This window comes from Nycticebus coucang, chromosome 4 (genome assembly GCF_027406575.1).
Source record: "Nycticebus coucang isolate mNycCou1 chromosome 4, mNycCou1.pri, whole genome shotgun sequence".
NCBI classification, from domain to species: Eukaryota; Metazoa; Chordata; class Mammalia; order Primates; family Lorisidae; genus Nycticebus; species Nycticebus coucang.
In genome coordinates, this window is record NC_069783.1 from 30470014 (window position 1) to 30487715 (window position 17702).

Here is a 17702-nt window from a genome sequence, read left to right on the forward strand (position 1 = left end):
AAAAGTTAACAGAATGAGGGCAGCACCTGTGGCTCAACAGAGTAGGGTGCTGCCTCCATATGCCAGAGGTGGTGGGTTCAAACCCAGCCCCGGCCAAAAACTGCAAAAAAAAAAAAAAGTTAACAGAATGATATTTCTATATCTCACACAAATACAGTATATGGTAAACTATTAGAGCTTACCTGGATCTATCAGTTTTCTCAAGTACTCATGCAATCTGAAAAAGTAGGGCTTTTGGGTATTTGCTGTTGAAATTTAGGTTTAACAACCAATTAAAATTTCTACAGAGATTACTCCTCCAAAATCTCTCCTATATAGAAATTGTGGTGCTGCCACCAGGAGGAAGGGTATAAAGATACTTTAATTTTCTTCACAGTATGTGAAATTTTATAATTATCTATCATGAGATAAATAATAGGGGAGGAGGAAGTGAAATAATTTTGTAAAGAAGAACCTATAGCTTTGTAAAATTGAGACATTTTCAGGTTATTCTTTGTAATAATTATTTGTAGATTTAGTGCCAAAACATCCTATGTTTATTTTTTTAATTATTAATTATTTTTAATTAATTATTAATTATTTTAATTTCAGCATAAGGGTACATATGATTAGGTTACATTATTTGTGTTTGTAAGACGGACAAGAACAAGCGAAGGAGGGGCCCTTTTTTTTTTTTTTATAGACAGAGTCTCATTCTGTCACCCTTGGTAGAGTGCTATGGCATCTCTGCTCACAGCAACTTCCAGCTCTTGGGCTTAGGCGATTCTCTTGCCTCAACCTGCAGAGTAGCTGGGACTACAGGTGCCTGCCACAATACCCAGCTATTTTTTTTTTTTTTTTTTTTTTTAACACCCAGCTATTTTTTATTGCAGTTTGGCTGGGGCCAGGTTCGAACCTGCCAACCTCGGTATATGGGGCCGGTCTTACTCACTGAGCCAAAGGCACCGCCCAGAGGGGCCCCATTTTATGTTTCTTAAGTTAATATACCATATTTCATCAAGTCTAAGACCCTGTGGATTTTAAGGTGAAGTTACTTTATATATTAATTAAAAGGAAAATTATGTAAGATAGCATAAAGCTGGGACATCAAAAGGTGATCTCCTTATTTTTTAAGTATAGATGAGAAACCACCCACCACACAGGAAGAGGCAGCAAGGAAGTTTGCTTCAGTTTGGCATTGGATAGGTTGAAAGAAAGGATTTCCCCTGACGTATAAATGCCACGCTGGTTCTCATTTAGCTTTGTGGTCTCATTTAGCATTGTGAGTATGGCCCCAAAAAGTTTCCAGCAGAAAATTTTATTTCAAGTTGTTTTATAATACTAATATGCAGTACCACCAGGAGACTGGCAAAAGGAAAGGGAGATATCAGAAGCACTTGGCTTCTCTCCAGGCTAACAATTGTAAGACACGAGTAATTGTTAGAGGTATCCCAACTTTAGACAAATTAAAATGTTGAAAGTGTATCTTGGAATTAGTGAAATGTGGTACTTCAGATGCAAATGTTTTGTTGACTTATACTATCATATTTAAATTTTTAAAAAATTCTTTTGCAACTGTCTTAGTATTCAGAAGTGTGTGCCTATTGAGAATTTTTATTTTAAAATTATAGGGAAGAATTGGATATTGATCTCAAGGATATTTACTACAAAATCCGATGTGTTCTGATGCCAATGCCATCACTTGGTTTTAATAGACAAGTGGTGAGAGACAATCCTGACTTTTGGGGTCCTCTGGCTGTTGTTCTTTTTTTTTCCATGATATCATTATACGGACAGTTTAGGGTAAGTATATCTTATTTCATATAAATTTTATGTTTTAATAGTTTCAAAAATTAGATATAGTCAAATATTAACTGTAATACAAAATTGTGTTTAAGAAATGCTTTGCTTTTACCCATTATTTCTCACTTTTTTTTTTTTTTGAGACAGAGTCTTGGTAGAGCGCTGTGGCATCACAGCTCACAGCAACCTCAAACTCTTGGACTTAAGCTATCATCTTGTCTCAGTCTCCCAAGTAGCTTGGACTACAGGTGCCCAGCTGGCTATTTTTTGTTGCATTTGTCATTGTTGTTTTGCTGTCCTGGGCTGGGTTCAAACCCGCCAGCCTCAGTGTATGTGGCTGGCGCCATAATCACTGCTATGGGCCAAGCCTATTTCTCACTTCTTCATCCCTAAAACCACTCCATAGTTACATAGCTAGGGAGTACCTTAGGCCAGTGCTTTCAAACTTTTCCATTTCTAGAGGCTGCCAACATTCTTTGGCTTCTGGCCACATCACTGCAATCTGTGTTTCCATGGTCACACTGCCTTCTGTTCTAATATATTCAAATCTCCCTCTCTTCATCTTTGAAGGACAATTGTTATTACATTCAGAGCCCACCAAGGTAATCCAGAATAATCTCCCCATTGTAAGATCCTTGACACATTATATTAGTCCTTTACTTTTTTATTTAAATTTATATTTTAATTCCATGAACTTTTTTTTTTTTTTTTGCAGCTTTTTTTTTTGGCTGAGGCTGGGTTTGAACCCACCATGTCTGGCATATGGGGCCAGCACCCTACTCCTTTGAGCCACAGGCGCCGCCTATATTAGTCCTTTTCTTAGTTGCCCTAGATTAGTATTTTATATTAGATACTTTGCTGAAGTCTTACAAGGACCACTAAGAAAGTGAATGGGGGCTCTGGTCTGGTCTCCTACCTACTATGTGCCCTTCTTCTAGAACAGTGGTTCTCAACCTTCCTAATGCTGCAACCCTTTAATACAGTTCCTCATGTTGTGGTGACCCCCAACCATAAAATTATTTTCGTTGTTACTTCATAACTGTTTGCTACTGTTGTGAATCATGATGTAAATATCTGATATGCAGGATGTATTTTCATTGTTGCAAAGGGGTCGCAACGCACAGGTTAAGAACCGCTGATCTAGAACATCTCTCATTTTATCTATTTTTTATAATCTTGTATTTGAACAAAGGGTACTAAGGCTGAAAGCAAACTATACCATTTGAATATTGCTCAATTTGGATTTACTTGACCTTTTCACATAAGTGATATTACTGATAAGTCTTATTACTTAATCCCTTGGTTAGGTGATGGGGTGGTGTCAGCCCAGTTCCTCCACTATGTACTTACTATTTTTTTTCTTTTTGTAATTAATAAATATCTTGTGGAGATAACTTTGCAATTGACAAATATCCCATTTCCCATCTGACTTTAGCTTTCAAATTTTAGCGTTCACTGATGGATCTTGCATGCAGTAATTATTACTGTGGTATTTACTGAATAGCGATTTTTCTATTTCCCTTATTCATTTTACTCTTTGAGTTATAATCTAACACTGTCATAATTTATTTTATTCCTCAAATTTTTCTCTTTTTTTTTTCTCAAATTTTTCCAGCCTTGGCTATTGGGAGCTCCTTTAAGTTACCTTCTATGTCCTTTCTTTCTTTCTTTTTTTTTTTTTTTTGGTTTTTGTCTGGGGCTAGGTTTGAACCCACCACCTGTGGCATATGGGACCGGCGCCCTACTCCTTGAGCCACAGGCACCGCCCAACTTCTATGTCCTTTCAACATAGCCTATCTTTTTTTTAATGGCATAAAGAATCTTTTTGGGTTTTTTTGCAGTTTTTGGCTGGGGCTGGGTTTGAACCCACCACCTCCAGCATATGGAGCCGGCGCCCTATTCCTTTGAGCCACAGATGCTGCCCGAAGAATCATTTTTGTATTTGTACAAATTAATGCAGTACATGTGCAATTTTGTTACATGCATAGATTGTGTGGTGATTTAGTCAGGGCTTTGAGGATATTCATCAGCTGAATAACGTACATTGTAGCCAGTAAGTGATTTCTCATCATCCACTCTCTTCCCATCCCCTTGCCCTTCTGAGTCTCCTTTGTCTGTCATCTTTTTTGAGCTGTTCCTTTCATTCTGGCCCCACAAAATGTTCCAGGCTAATCTTGTATTTTGCTTGCCCCAGCCCTGGTATCAACCATTTCTCTAAGGAGTCCTAGCTCCTTTAAATTAGGGAACGATATTTAGAAACTAGTTTGTGGTCAGTAAGTGTGCTTATGTTGCTACTGGGGTATTACTTAGAGATCTCCCAGCAGACAGAACTTGTTAATATATATATGTATCATTATACTAGGTCTGAGGAGTTAAAATTATCTGAAATGTCTTCCATATTCTGTTATTTATTTAGTTAAATATTAACACAAGTTTTAAAGATGTCCAGAGAAAACTGGTAACATATTTCAGGAAAAAAATTTTCTTTGTTTTTTTCTTTCAGTTTTTGTCTGGGGCTGGGTTTGAACCCGCCACCTCTGGTATATGGGGCTGGTGCCCTACTCCTTTGAGCCACAGGTGCCGCCCCAGGAAAAAATTTTCTTTGCATGGTGCTATAAACTAAGGGGTTGGTGGTAAACACTTTGTTCCCTTTTTTTTTTTGAGATAATCTTTTATCATAGATCTTGAAATACTCAGGTTTCTTTAGGCAATTGTGAATATAAAATTGTATTTCACATTGTATTCTTTTTTTTTTTTTTTTTTTTTGTAGAGACAGAGTCTCACATACCGCCCTCAGGTAGAGTGCCGTGGCATCACACAGCTCACAGCAACCTCTAACTCTTGAGCTTACGCGATTCTCTTGCCTCAGCCTCCCGAGCAGCTGGGACTACAGGCGCCTGCCACAACGCCCGGCTATTTTTTTTTTTGTTGCAATTTGGCCGGGGCTGGGTTTGAACCCACCACTCTCGGCACATGGGGCCGGCGCCCTACTCACTGAGCCACAGGCGCCGCCTTCACATTGTATTCTTATTAAGTTTGGGAAAGATACCTTAAAACCCATACAGCCTTTCTATGTCCTAAAACTGAGCATGTCAAGCTGTCTTTTATGGCACAGAATTGAGTTCCTAGAAATTCATCTGTTTATTTGGTACAAAAATATTAATTGCATGATTTTCCTCCTCTTAAGGTGGTCTCATGGATAATAACCATTTGGATATTTGGTTCGCTAACAATTTTCCTACTGGCCAGAGTTCTTGGTGGAGAAGTAAGTAGTTAATTTTGAAAAAACTCTGTTTTCTTATAGTACACTTAATTTTTAATGCTGCAAATACCATCATTGACTATACACATTATTAACTATGTCTTGTCCCAGAATTGCTTCTAAGTTATACTTAAAAAGTTCTTTTAAGATGCTCAGCGCCTGTGGCTCAAGCAGCTAAGGCCCCAGCCACATACACCTGAGTTGGCAGGTTTGAATTCAGCCTGGGCCCACCAAACAACTGACGGCAGCAACCAAAAAATAGCCGGGCATTGTGGCAGACACCTGTAGTCCCAGCTACTTGGGAGGCGGAAGCAGAAGAATCGCTTGAACCCAAGAGTTTGAGGTTGTGTGAGCTGTGATGCCACAGCACTCTACCTAGGGCGACACTTTGAGGCTCTGTGTCAAAAAAAACAAAAAAAAAGTTCTTTTAAGATGATCCAAAAAATAAAAATAATAAGTAAAAGTTAACAATAAATCAACTACATTTTAACATAATACATTTTAAAGGAAAATAAATATATATTTTCCAAAAGAAAACCGTTTGAGGGCGGCACCTGTGACTCAAAGGAGTAGGGTGCTGACCCCAGATGCTGGAGGTTGCGGGTTCAAACCCAGCCCCGGCCAAAAAACTGCAAAAAAAAAAAGGAAGAATACCGTTTGAGAAGAGTAGCATTGCTTTACATTTTTCAAGTAGCTTTAATGTCTGGCTAAATGGAAGTTGGATTCTACTGTCTACTTTGTCTATTCAGTGTCTTAGGATATGTTGTTTTGTTTAAAAGTATATGAGAAAAATAAGGCCTCACACAGATACAAAATTAGAAAGGGAGAGTATTTTAATAGCCTTTTCAGATGATGATGAATATTCTCCTCTGATACTACGCCAAAATTAAACAAATAGTGGGGTTTTTTTTTTTTTTTTTTTTTTGAGACAGGGTCTCAAGCTATCACCCTGAGTAGAGTACTGTGGCATCGCCGCTCACAGCAACCTCAAACTCTTGGGCTTAAGTGATTCTCTTGCCTCAGCCTCCCAAGTAGCTGGCACTATAGGCCCCCATCACAACACCGGCTATTTTTTTTTTTTTATTGCAGTTGTCATTGTTGATTACAAGTATTGTTTCTTAAAGGTTGGTTTCAGTGAGGAATCTCAAACCATCTCAATATACTTTACATACTATTTAATTAAAATTCACTTTGAATGGATCATCTTTTTTTACCCAAGCATGGATTTGTAACATCATGCATTGATCATTTAGAGAGCATAGTTCACTGATTTTCCAAATGTTGACATATTTTATTACATAATATCAGAAAATCATATTCATTAATGTCACTACCTATCTCACTAGAAAAATTTATGATGGAAAACTATCAAACTTACAGGAGGATTCAAGTTTTTCAAAATTCTAATTTTTACTTGAAAGTTAGAATTTTACAATACATAATAAATACTGTCCGTTGTTTTCATTGTAGCAACAAGCTCAGTTTATTTTGTGAATATGCTGCGATATCCAAGTCTGAAGAACCGTAGTTTGCCATTTGTTCTTTTAAGTAAAAGTGGTGTTCCGTGGCAAAAGCATTTTATTCAACTTTTCACTGAAACATGCTCTCTTGGGGGATAATCACATGCTTTCTGCGTACTTCCAATTTTTGTCACATAGAATATTAAAAAGACTATAATCAAAGGTTGGTATTAAATAAAAATTAATCAATTTTCATATAGAAAATTCTTAAGTAAAGCTGGGTTTTCTTTTTCCTTTTTCTATGGGTGTGTGGCAGTAAAGAACACAGTTACTTCTAGTATAGTTAGTGATACCTTGATTAGTGCTGACAGAAGCAGTTCTACCTGTCATGGCTTGTTCCCTGTTAGTGCCAATATCAAGCCAATGAAAAGGAAAATAATGTTTTATTACTATTATAAAAAATAGTTCTGACCTTACATTTTCTGGAAGAGTCTCTAGGATGTCCAGGAGTCCATAGGCCATACCTTGAAAACTACTGCTCTATCAAATATGTTGTGAATTGCTGTAAACCTAGGATTTCGGGCAGTTTATCCTGTGAAGAAAGTTAAGTAGAGGGATGCCAGAGGAGAGGCTATCTGTGAATATTGAATACTAAATGCAGAAACTTTGAGCCTTTTCTCACACTACTGGAAAGACACATCAACTCTGTAACTTATTTCTACCTCATGTGCTTTCCATCTTCCAAAATGACGTTGCTATTGTCCTGGCTCCTGTTCATCTGTGTATGTCCTCTTATGAAGAGGAGTTTCACTAGGCACAGGGGCATGTGCCTGTACTCCTTGCTACTCAGGAGGCTGAGGGGGAAGGGTTGCGTGAATCTAGGAGTTTGAGGCCAACCTGGCTAATATAGCAAGACCCTTTCTCTTTAAAAAAAAAAAAAAAAGTTTCTTTTTCTCCTTTACTTTTAGTGGAGTTTGAGGAGGGAATGATACTGGGCATATATGCCTAATCCAAAATCTTAACCTAAAACTCAATGTAGAATAAAATTTATGAAACTTTTTTGCTTTGCATGTAGAAATTTTAAATAATAGATACTTAAGATTATATGGATTTATATGTTATTTTTTATATTCTAGACCAAACCTAATATAATATTTATGTGAAAATAAATACCACTGAATTTTTTTTGTTATTTGGGACTGTTGATACAGAAGTTAAGAGACCAGATCTTGGCTAGGTATGGTAGCTCATGCCTGTAATCCTGCAACTGTTGGGAGGTGGAGTCAGGAGAGTGACTTGAGGCCAGAACTTGGGACCATCCTGAGTGATATGATGAGACCCTATCTCCATAAAAAAATTGAAAATTAGCCAGATGTGGTGGTACATGCCTGTGGTCTCAGCTACCTGGTAGGCTGAGGCAGGAGGATTGCTTGAGCCCGAGAGTTTGAGGTTGTAGTGATCTATGATGATGTCACTGTACTCTAGCCCAGGCAACAGAGTGAGACTCTTTCTCACAAAAAAAAAAAAAAAAAAAGGAGGGGCTAGATTTTTTTTTTTTTTTTAATTGTTTGGGATTCATTGAGGGTACAAAGAATTAGGTTACATTGATTAGGTTAAAGTCCCTCTTACAATTGTGTCCTGCCCCCAAGAGGTTTTTCATGTACCATGACCCACCATCCTCCTTCCTCCTCTCGTCTCCCTCATTCCCTTGTCCACCCCCTTGTATTAGCTTATTTACTGCCTTCGTATTAGAATTGAGTATACTAGATTCTTGTTTCTCCATTCTAGTGATGCTTTACTAAGTATACTATTCAGCCATTGAAAAGATGGGAGACTTTATATCTTTTGTATAAACCTGTTACATATACCACAGTTTGTTATCCATTCCTGGGTTGGTGGGCATTTAGGCTGTTCCACATTTTGGCAATTGTAAATTGAGCTGTGATTAGCAGTCTAGTGTAAATGTCCTCATGATAAAAGGATTTTTTTCTTCTGGGTAGATGCTTGGTAATGGGATTATAGGATCAAATTGAAGGTCTAATTTGAGTTCTTTGAGGATTCTCCATACTTCCTTCCAAAAAAGTTGTATTAGTTTGCAGTCCTATCAACAGTGTAAAAGTGTTCCCTTCCTTCCATATCCCCGCCAGCATCTGTAGCTTTGAGACTTTGTGATGTGGGCCATTCTCACTGGAGTTAGATGGTATCTCAAGGTGGTTTTGATTTGCATTTCTCTGATGATTTGGGACAATGAGCACTTTTTCATGTTTGTTAGCCATTCATCTGTCTTCTTTAGAGAAGGTTGTATTCATGTCTCTTGCTGAGTAATACGTTGGATTGTTGCGTCTTTTTTTGTTGATTACTTTGCGTTCTCTGTAGATCTTAGTTATCAAGCTTTTATCTGATTCATAATATGCAAATATCTTTTCCCACTCTGAAGGTTGTCTATTTGCTTTGGTTGTTGTTTCCTTAGCTGTACAGAAGCTTTTCAGTTTAATTAAGTCCATTTGTTTATTTTTGGGGTTGTTCCAATTACTGCAGAAGTCTTCTTCATAAAATCTTTCCCCAGGCCGATATCTTAAAGTGTTTTCCCACACTTTTCTTCAAGGATTTTTATTGTTTTGTGCTTTAGGCCATCCTGATCAAACAGCATGATGTTTGCACAAAAATAGAGACGTAGACATTTGGAACCGAATAGAAAACCATGAGATGAAACTAACATCTTAGAACCACCTGATCTTTGATAAACCAAACAAGAATGTACACTGGGGAAAAGAATCCCTATTCAATAAATGGTTTTGGGAGGACTGGATAACCACATGGGCGGCACCTGTGGCTCAGTGAGTAGGGCACCGGCCCCATATGCCAGGGATGGTGGGTTCAAACCCAGCCCCGGCCAAACTGCAACAAAAAAATAGCCAGGCATTGTGGTGGGCGCCTGTAGTCCCAGCTGCTCGGGAGGCTGAGGCAAGAGAATCGTTTAAGTCCAAGAGTTAGAGGTTGCTGCAAGTTGTGTGACATCATGGCACTCTACCTGAGGGCAGTACAGTGAGACTCTGTCTCTACAAAAAAAAAACACTGAAACTGGACCTGCACTTCTTACCACTTACAAAAATTTATTCAAGAGGGACCTAGATCTTAATTTAAACTCTGGTACCTACCAGCTCTGCTTTCCTGAGCAAAACACTTAATCTAAGAATCAGTTTCTTCATAATGGACACAATAGGGCCTACTTTGTGAGTCGTTACTTCATTTGATCTTCACAGCATGTGAAACCCTATCACAGAGTTTGGCATATGGTAGTCACTAAAAAATATTTTTCTCTTCAGTCTCTCCTGGCTGCCCTCCCTTCTTTTCTGGTCTGCATTTGTCACATCTGGCTTCTCTAGACCTTGGATTTTTCATCTGAACAGGATGGTTGTGTTTCCTTTAATCTTCTTACAATTTAAAAGAAGTGGTAAGCAAAATGTAATGCAGAGATACACTGAAGTTAATAAGATACACAAGTCTGAAGCTCCAGAGAGAGATAAATGCTAGAAATACAGATTTGTGTAACATCATCAAATTGATGATAATCGAAACCGTGGTGGTTGGTGAGACTGCACAGAAACATGGGAGACTGTATGATAATTTGAAATATAATGAGTACGATACTTTATGATTTCTTTTTAATTATCACACTTATGTAAATACAGCAAAGAATATATGATGGTCAATAGTGGCTAAAATGAGCATTTGATTTTTATGATGTTTATTTAAATTTTTCAAAATTCACAGGTTGCATATGGCCAAGTTCTTGGAGTTCTAGGATATTCATTACTTCCTCTCATTGTAATAGCCCCTATACTTTTGGTGGTTGGATCATTTGAAGTGGTGTCCACACTTATAAAAGTAAGTTTAGCATATATTATATAAAGTAGTTCACTGTTTTCTAATAGCAAGAGTATACTAGTTCTCTGGCTAAAAATGTTATAACGTAAAACTGTTTCTCAAACAGTTGGTAGTATTTGGGAACAGTAATCTTCCTTACTGATACTACCAATTGGTTTTCTTTTTGTTCGTTTGTTTTTTATTTTTTTGAGACAGTCTCACTTTGTCACCCTCTATAGAGTACCGGTAGAATCACAGCAACCTTAAGCTTTTGGGCTCAAGCGATTCTCTTGCCTCAGCCCTACAAGTAGCTGAGACTACAGGCACCTGCCAAAACACCTATAGCTATTTTTAGAGATGGGATCTCACTCTGGCTCAGGCTGCTCTCAAATCCTCCTCAGCCTCCAGAGTGCTAGGATTACAGACATGAGCCATTGTACTCAGCCTGATGCTACCAATTGTATTTCTTTTATTTTTTCCTTTTTTAGTCACCAGAAATTATGAAGTATTTCTATGAGGAAAAATAGAGCAGATCAGGTTTCAGGATATTATAGTCAGAATTTTTTTTTTTTTTTAGAGAGAGTCTCACTTTATCGCCCTCCATAAAGTGCCATGGCGTCACAGCTCACAGCAATCTCCAACTCCTGGGCTTAGCCAACTCTTTTGCCTCAGCCTCTGGAGCAGCTGGGACCACAGGCGCCCACCACAACGCCTGGCTATTTTTTTTTTTTGAGACAGAGCCTCAAGCTGTCGCCCTAGGTAGAGTGCTATGACGTCACAGCTCACAGCAACCTCTAACTCCTGGGCTTAAGCAATTCTCTTGCCTCAGCCCCAAATAGCTGGGACTACAGGCGCCTGCCACAACGCCTGGCCATTTTTTGGTTGCAATAATCATTGTTGTTTGGCAGGCCCGGGCTGAATTCAAACCCGCCAGCTGTGGTGTATGTGGCCAGTGCCTTAGCCGCTTAAGCTACAGGCGCCAAGCCCTGGCTATTTTTTTTTTTTGTTGCAGTTTGGCCAGGGCTGGGCTTGAACCCACCATGCTTGGTTATGGGGCTGGCGTCCTACCCACTGAGCCACAGGCACCACCTAGAACTTTTTTAATGTTGAATTTTTCTTCTCTATATTTATGAATTCATCTGATTTAGATTTTGAGGGAGGTGTTTATTTAAAATTCTACTGGACATTTATTTAATAAGTGGTACTCCTATTTGACTTTCTTATCAAATATGATAGGTATGATTCTAATAAATTACATTTTCTATAATGCAGAGATTAGGACTTCTTTATTCTGATATATATATAAATTAACATTTGAAGGCCAGGTGCAGTGGCTCACGCCTGTAATCCTAACACTCTGGGAGGCCAAGGCAAGTGGATTGCTTGAGCTCACAAGAGTTTGAGAGACCAGTCTGAGCCAGAGCCAGATTCCATCTCTAAAAATAGCCAGGTGTTGCGGCTGGCCCTATAGCCCCAACTACTGAAGAGGCTGAGGCAACAGAATCACTTGAGCCCAAGAGTTTGAAGTTGCTGTGAGCTATGACACCATGGCACTCTACTGAGGGTGACAAAGTCAGACTCTGTCTCAAAAAAGAAAAACAAACATTTGAATACATTTTAAACATTTACTGATAATATTAAGTATTAATAAATACTAACAAAATTTGCATTTATTAATGTTGAACAACTATGGGAAATAAATGACTGCTTTAGCACATACATGCATATCACACAATGAATGTAAATTTTTTTCTTTATGGAAAATAAAACCTCTGTTATGTAGCCTCTATACTAAAGAACTTGTTTTTAAGTAGCTGGAGCCACCTAATTTTTATGAGATTTTTATTTACTTAATGTTCATTGCTAAATTCAATATAAAAGAAATAATGATTCCTTTTAGAATTTGGTAACTATAAGCTAATACTGATTTATGAGCACTGCGTATTGAAAGAACCAATCGATTCTGAATTCAAACCCTGATTCTGCGATTTACTTGCTCTCTGGTCTTCCAAAAGTATCCTGACTTTTCTTATCTTCAATCTGTTGTTTATAATGATAACCTTAACAACTATATTTTAGGGTTTGCTATGAAGACTTTAATGTATGTATGTTACCTAGTACAATTCTTGACACAGAGTAGGCACTTAAGTGATAGCTGTTATTATTACAGATATTATAAAGAATATTTTGAGATCAGCTTTATTGTTTTGAACTGTTTGAATACTTTAAAGACCTAGGAGAAGATCCCGCTTTGAAGTACATCCTAACCCTAAAATTTGTTTTTTAAAAAAAATTGACATTGCCTTTACACCTGTGCTCAGTGGTTAGGGCGCCGGCCACATGCAATTTTATGTGGGTTTAAACTGGGCCAAACCTGCTAAATAACAATGACAACTACAACAATAACAACAACAACAAAAAAAATAGCAGGGCGTAGTGGCGGGTGCCTGTAGTCCCAGCTACTCGGGAGGCTGAGACAAGAGAATCGCTTAAGCCCAAGAGTTTGAGGTTGCCGTAAGCTGTGACGCCACAGCACTGTACTGAGGGTGACATAGTGAGACTCTGTCTCAACAACAACAACAAATTAACATTATTAGAACTTAGATTAAAAGTCTTCCAATGCGGGCGGCGCCTGTGGCTCATTCGGTAAGGCGCCGGCCCCATATACCGAGGGTGGCGGGTTCAAACCCCGCCCGGCCAAACTGCAACCAAAAAATAGCTGGGCGTTGTGACGGGCACCTGTAGTCCCAGCTACTCGGGAGGCTGAGGCAAGAGAATCGCTTAAGCCCAGGAGTTGGAGGTTGCTGTGAGCTGTGTGATGCCATGGCACTCTACCGAGGGCCATAAAGTGAGACTCTGTCTCTACCAAAAAAAAAAAAAAAAGTCTTCCAATGCAGCAGCTACCCTTATGCTGGCATTTAATTATTCTAGCCTTAGTTAACATACATACCACTCATTTAGAATCACTTCCTGCTGTGTGTTGTTTTACTTGAATTAAGCTTGTTTGAATATTTCTGAGACTACTTCCCAAGTGGCCAAAACTGTTATTCTCTGGTCATTTTTAGCCATCTAGTTCAACTGAAACTTGTCCTTAATATGCTTTATGCAACATCTGTATGTATTACAAAATGGAAAAATCTTTTTTATATCACTGAAAATTTAGGATAAAATTTTTCTTTTTTTTTGTTTTTGTTTTTTTGAGACAGAGTTTCATTATGTTGTCCTCAGTAGAGTGCTGTGGCGTCATAGCTCCCAGCAACCTCAAATTCTTGGCCTTAAGTGATTCTCTTGCCTTAGCCTCCCAAGTAGCTGGGACTACAGGTGCCCACCACAACACCCAACTATTTGTTATTCTTGTTGTTGTTGTTGTAGTTGTCATTGTCGTTTAGCAGTCCAGGCTGGGTTCGAACCTGCCAGTCCCAGTGTATGTGGCCAGTGCCCTGGCTGCTGAACTATAGGCATCAAGCCGATAAAATTGTTTTTTAACTTAAAATTTTTTCTTTGCCAATTTTTTTTCTAGAATAATAAGCTATTGTAACATTTCTTATTTCAGTCCAGGGTTTTTTGAAAAATATGTCGTTGCAATTTTTTTTTGTTTTTTTTTTTTTTGAGACAAGGTCTTGCTCTTCTTCTTGGGCTAGAATGCAGTGGTATCATCATAGTTCATTGCAACCTCTTGGGTTCAAGCAGTCCTCCTGCCTCAGTGTCCTGAGTAGCTGGGACAATAGGCATGTGTCACCATGCCAGGCTAATTTAAAAACATTTTTCTTTTTGTGGTGACAAGGTCTCATTGTGTTACCCAGGCTGGACTCCTAAGTCCTGACATCAAGTGATACTCCCACCTCTCCCTTCCAGAGTGCTAGGATTACAGGCATGAAGGCACCACACCCAGCCTCTATAAGCCCTAATTTTTTTTTTTTTGTAGAGACACAGTCTCACTGTACCGCCCTCGGTAGAGTGCCATGGTGTCACACGGCTCACAGCAACCTCTAACTCTTGGGCTTAGAGTGATTCTCTTGCCTCAGCCTCCCAAGCAGCTGGAACTACAGGCACCCGCCACAACGCCCGGCTATTTTTTGGTTGCAGTTTGGACGGGGCTGGGTTTGAACCCACCACCCTCGGCATATGGGGCTGGCGCCCTACTCACTGAGCCACAGGCGCCGCCCTATAAGCCCTAATTTTATTTAACATTAAATTTTTTTTTTGAGACAGTCTTTTTTTTTTTTTTTTTTTTTTTTGTAGAGACAGTTTCACTTTATTGCCCTCGGTAGAGTGCCCTGGCGTCACACAGCTCACAGCAACCTCCAACTCCTGGGCTTAGGCGATTCTCCTGCCTCAGCCTCCCGAGCAGCTGGGACTACAGGCGCCCGCCACAACGCCCAGCTATTTTTTGGTTGCAGTTTGGCTGGGTCTGGGTTTGAACCCACCACCCTCGGCATATGTGGCCGGCGCCCTACTCACTGAGCCACAGGCACCGCCCTATAAGCCCTAATTTTATTTAACATTAAATTTTATTTTATTTATTTATTTATTTTTTTTTGAGACAGAGTCTTACTTTGTCATCCTGGGTAGAGTGTTGTGGTGTCATAGCTCCCAGCAACCTCAAACTCCTGGGTTCAAGTGGTCCTCTTACCTCAGCCTCCCAAGTAGCTGGGACTACAGGCACCTGCCACAACATCCGGCTATTTTTTTTTTTTTTTAGAAACGGGGTCTTCCTCTTGCTCAGATTGGTCTAGTACTCGTGACCTCGAGCAATCCACCACGCCAGGACTTAACATTAAATTTCTTTTTTTTTTTTTTTTCTGTAGAGACAGAGTCTCACTTTCTGGCCCTCGGTAGAGTGCCGTGGCCTCACACAGCTCACAGCAACCTCCAACTCCTGGGCTTAAGCAATTCTCTTGCCTCAGCCTCCCGAGCAGCTGGGACTACAGGCGCCCGCCACAACACCCGGCTATTTTTTGGTTGCAGTTTGGCCGGGGCCGGGTTTGAACCCGCCACCCTCGGTATATGGGGCCGGCGCCCCACCGACTGAGCCACAGGCGCCGCCCAACATTAAATTTCTATAACACTTAACAGGCTTGGCTGGGTGTAGTGAACCATGATTGTGCCACTGTATTCCTGCCTGGACAACAGAGTAAGTCCTTGTCCCTAAGAAAATTAAGTTAGAATAAATAAAAGACTGATAAGATCCTTTCCTTAGAAATTATATATATATATATATATATATTTTTTTTTTTTTTTTTTTGAGACAGAGTCTCACTATATCACCCTCAGTAGAGTGCTATGGCATCACAGCTCACAGCAACCTCAAACTCTTGAGCTTAAGGGATTTTCTTGCCTCAGCCTCCCAAGTAGCTGAGACTACAGGTGCCCACCACACACCCCTGGCTATTTTTTATTGCAGTCGTCATTGTTGTTTATCAGGCCATGGCTGGGTTCAAACCCACCAGCCTTAGTATATGTGGCTGGCACCATACCTACTGAGCTACAGGCGCCGAGCCACCTAAGAAATTCTAATTCAGCAGAATCAGAGTGCCCCAAGTCTCTTTCTAATAGGCACCATAGGTAATTCTTACGATTAGACCAGTTTGATAAGAAAAGACCAGATTTGGGCGGCGCCTGTGGCTCAGTCGGTAAGGCGCCGGCCCCATATACCGAGGGTGGCCGTTTCAAACCTGGCCCCAGCCAAACTGCAACCAAAAAATAGCCGGGCATTGTGGCGTGTGCCTGTAGTCCCAGCTACTTGGGAGGCTGAGGCAAGAGAATCGCTTAAGCCCAGAAGTTGGAGGTTGCTGTGAGCTGTGTGAGGCCACGGCACTCTACCGAGGGCCAGAAAGTGAGACTCTGCCTCTCCAAAAAAGAAAGAAAAAAAAAAAAAGAAAAGACCAGATTTATGGAAGTCAGGTAGCAAAGCAAGTATGAACATGTTTATTAAGTGTTTAACATTCTTAATATATTTTACCACAATTGGTGGTTAACTTAAAAAATGTTATAAGCATTATGTTTATTATATACAAAAGTTAATTGATTTTCTAATCTGCTAATTTTTGTCTTTTTTTTCCTTTTAAGCTGTTTGGTGTGTTTTGGGCTGCCTACAGTGCTGCTTCATTGTTAGTGGGTGAAGAATTCAAGACCAAAAAGCCTCTCCTGATTTATCCCATATTTTTATTATACATTTATTTTTTGTCTTTATATACTGGAGTGTGATCCAAGTCATACATGGATAGAAAAGGGTGATGTTACATTGGTGTGGAGGCTGGGAATTCTTGTTGAAGTAATTGGAGAAAACCTGTTGCTGATAAAATCTTACATGTTCTGATGTAAAGGCAGGTTTAAGATCTTTTTAAAACAATATATTTTGTATTTAATTAACCAATTGCAGTTACCTGAGATTTTCGGTCAGAATTCTAAATTCTGTTTGATTCTATATTCCAGTGAATAAAACATAAAAGCATTGTGTTTTTAAGATTGTGTCAATATTCACCTAAAAACTTGTGCCAAAAGCAACTGGATTGGTAATTATATTTCACTTGAAGGCTAAATTTGACAATATCCTAATAACCTAAAAAGGCAGTTTTTTTCTTTACAGTGTTTTCTCTAGCATCTCAGATCCTGTGGATATATATTTATATTTATACATGTATATATTTATGAATTAATTCTTATTCTTCACAAAATATATTTCTGAATAGCCAAAAATTAAGATATTAACTCTGATGCTCAAACTTTTAAAACAAATTTGGTCATAAATCATTTTCCTTTAAAATTTTAAATGTTTCTTAAATTGTTGTGATTTTAAAATCTCATATATGCTTTAGTCCTTTCTTGTTAGGAATTCTTAATAATAATAACTACTAAAACTAAGTTTAATAATTACTGATGTAGATTTGGTTTGTTTGGGTATACTTTTAAAAACCATTTTTGAGGTTGGGCATGATGGTGGCTCACACCTATAATCTTAGCACTCTGGGAGGCTGACGCAGGAGGATCACTTGAGCTCAGGAGTTTGGAACCAGCCTGAGCAAGAGTGAGACCCTGTCTCTAATAAAAATAGAAAAATTAGCCAGGTGTCATTGTGAACACCCGTAGTCTCAGCTACTTGGGAGGCTGAGGCAGAGGGATTACTTGAACCCAGGAGCTTAAGGTTGCTGTGAGCTAGAGTGATACCATGGCACTCTAGCCTGGGCAACCAAGTGAGACTCTTGTCTCAAAAAAAAATAATAATAATAATAAATAAATAAATAAAAACCATTTTTGAATGTCCAAACATCTGATTTAAAGTTTCTGTTTAGACTGGGCAAAGTGGTTTGTGCCTGTAATCCTAACATTCT

General features: G+C 39.0%; 1 protein-coding gene across 1 annotated transcript in view; it reads left to right on the forward strand.

The window, feature by feature from the left end:
* YIPF4 (Yip1 domain family member 4) overlaps nucleotides 1-16837 on the forward strand; it is a 28993-nt gene extending 12156 nt beyond the window's left edge. The window contains exons 3-6 of the mRNA XM_053588044.1: nucleotides 1611-1782; nucleotides 4970-5047; nucleotides 10279-10392; nucleotides 16441-16837. Of these exons, the coding sequence (XP_053444019.1) occupies nucleotides 1611-1782; nucleotides 4970-5047; nucleotides 10279-10392; nucleotides 16441-16578 (502 nt within the window). The 3' untranslated portion in view covers nucleotides 16579-16837. The remainder of the gene's footprint in view (nucleotides 1-1610; nucleotides 1783-4969; nucleotides 5048-10278; nucleotides 10393-16440) is intronic.
* The last annotated feature ends 865 nt before the right edge of the window (nucleotides 16838-17702 follow it).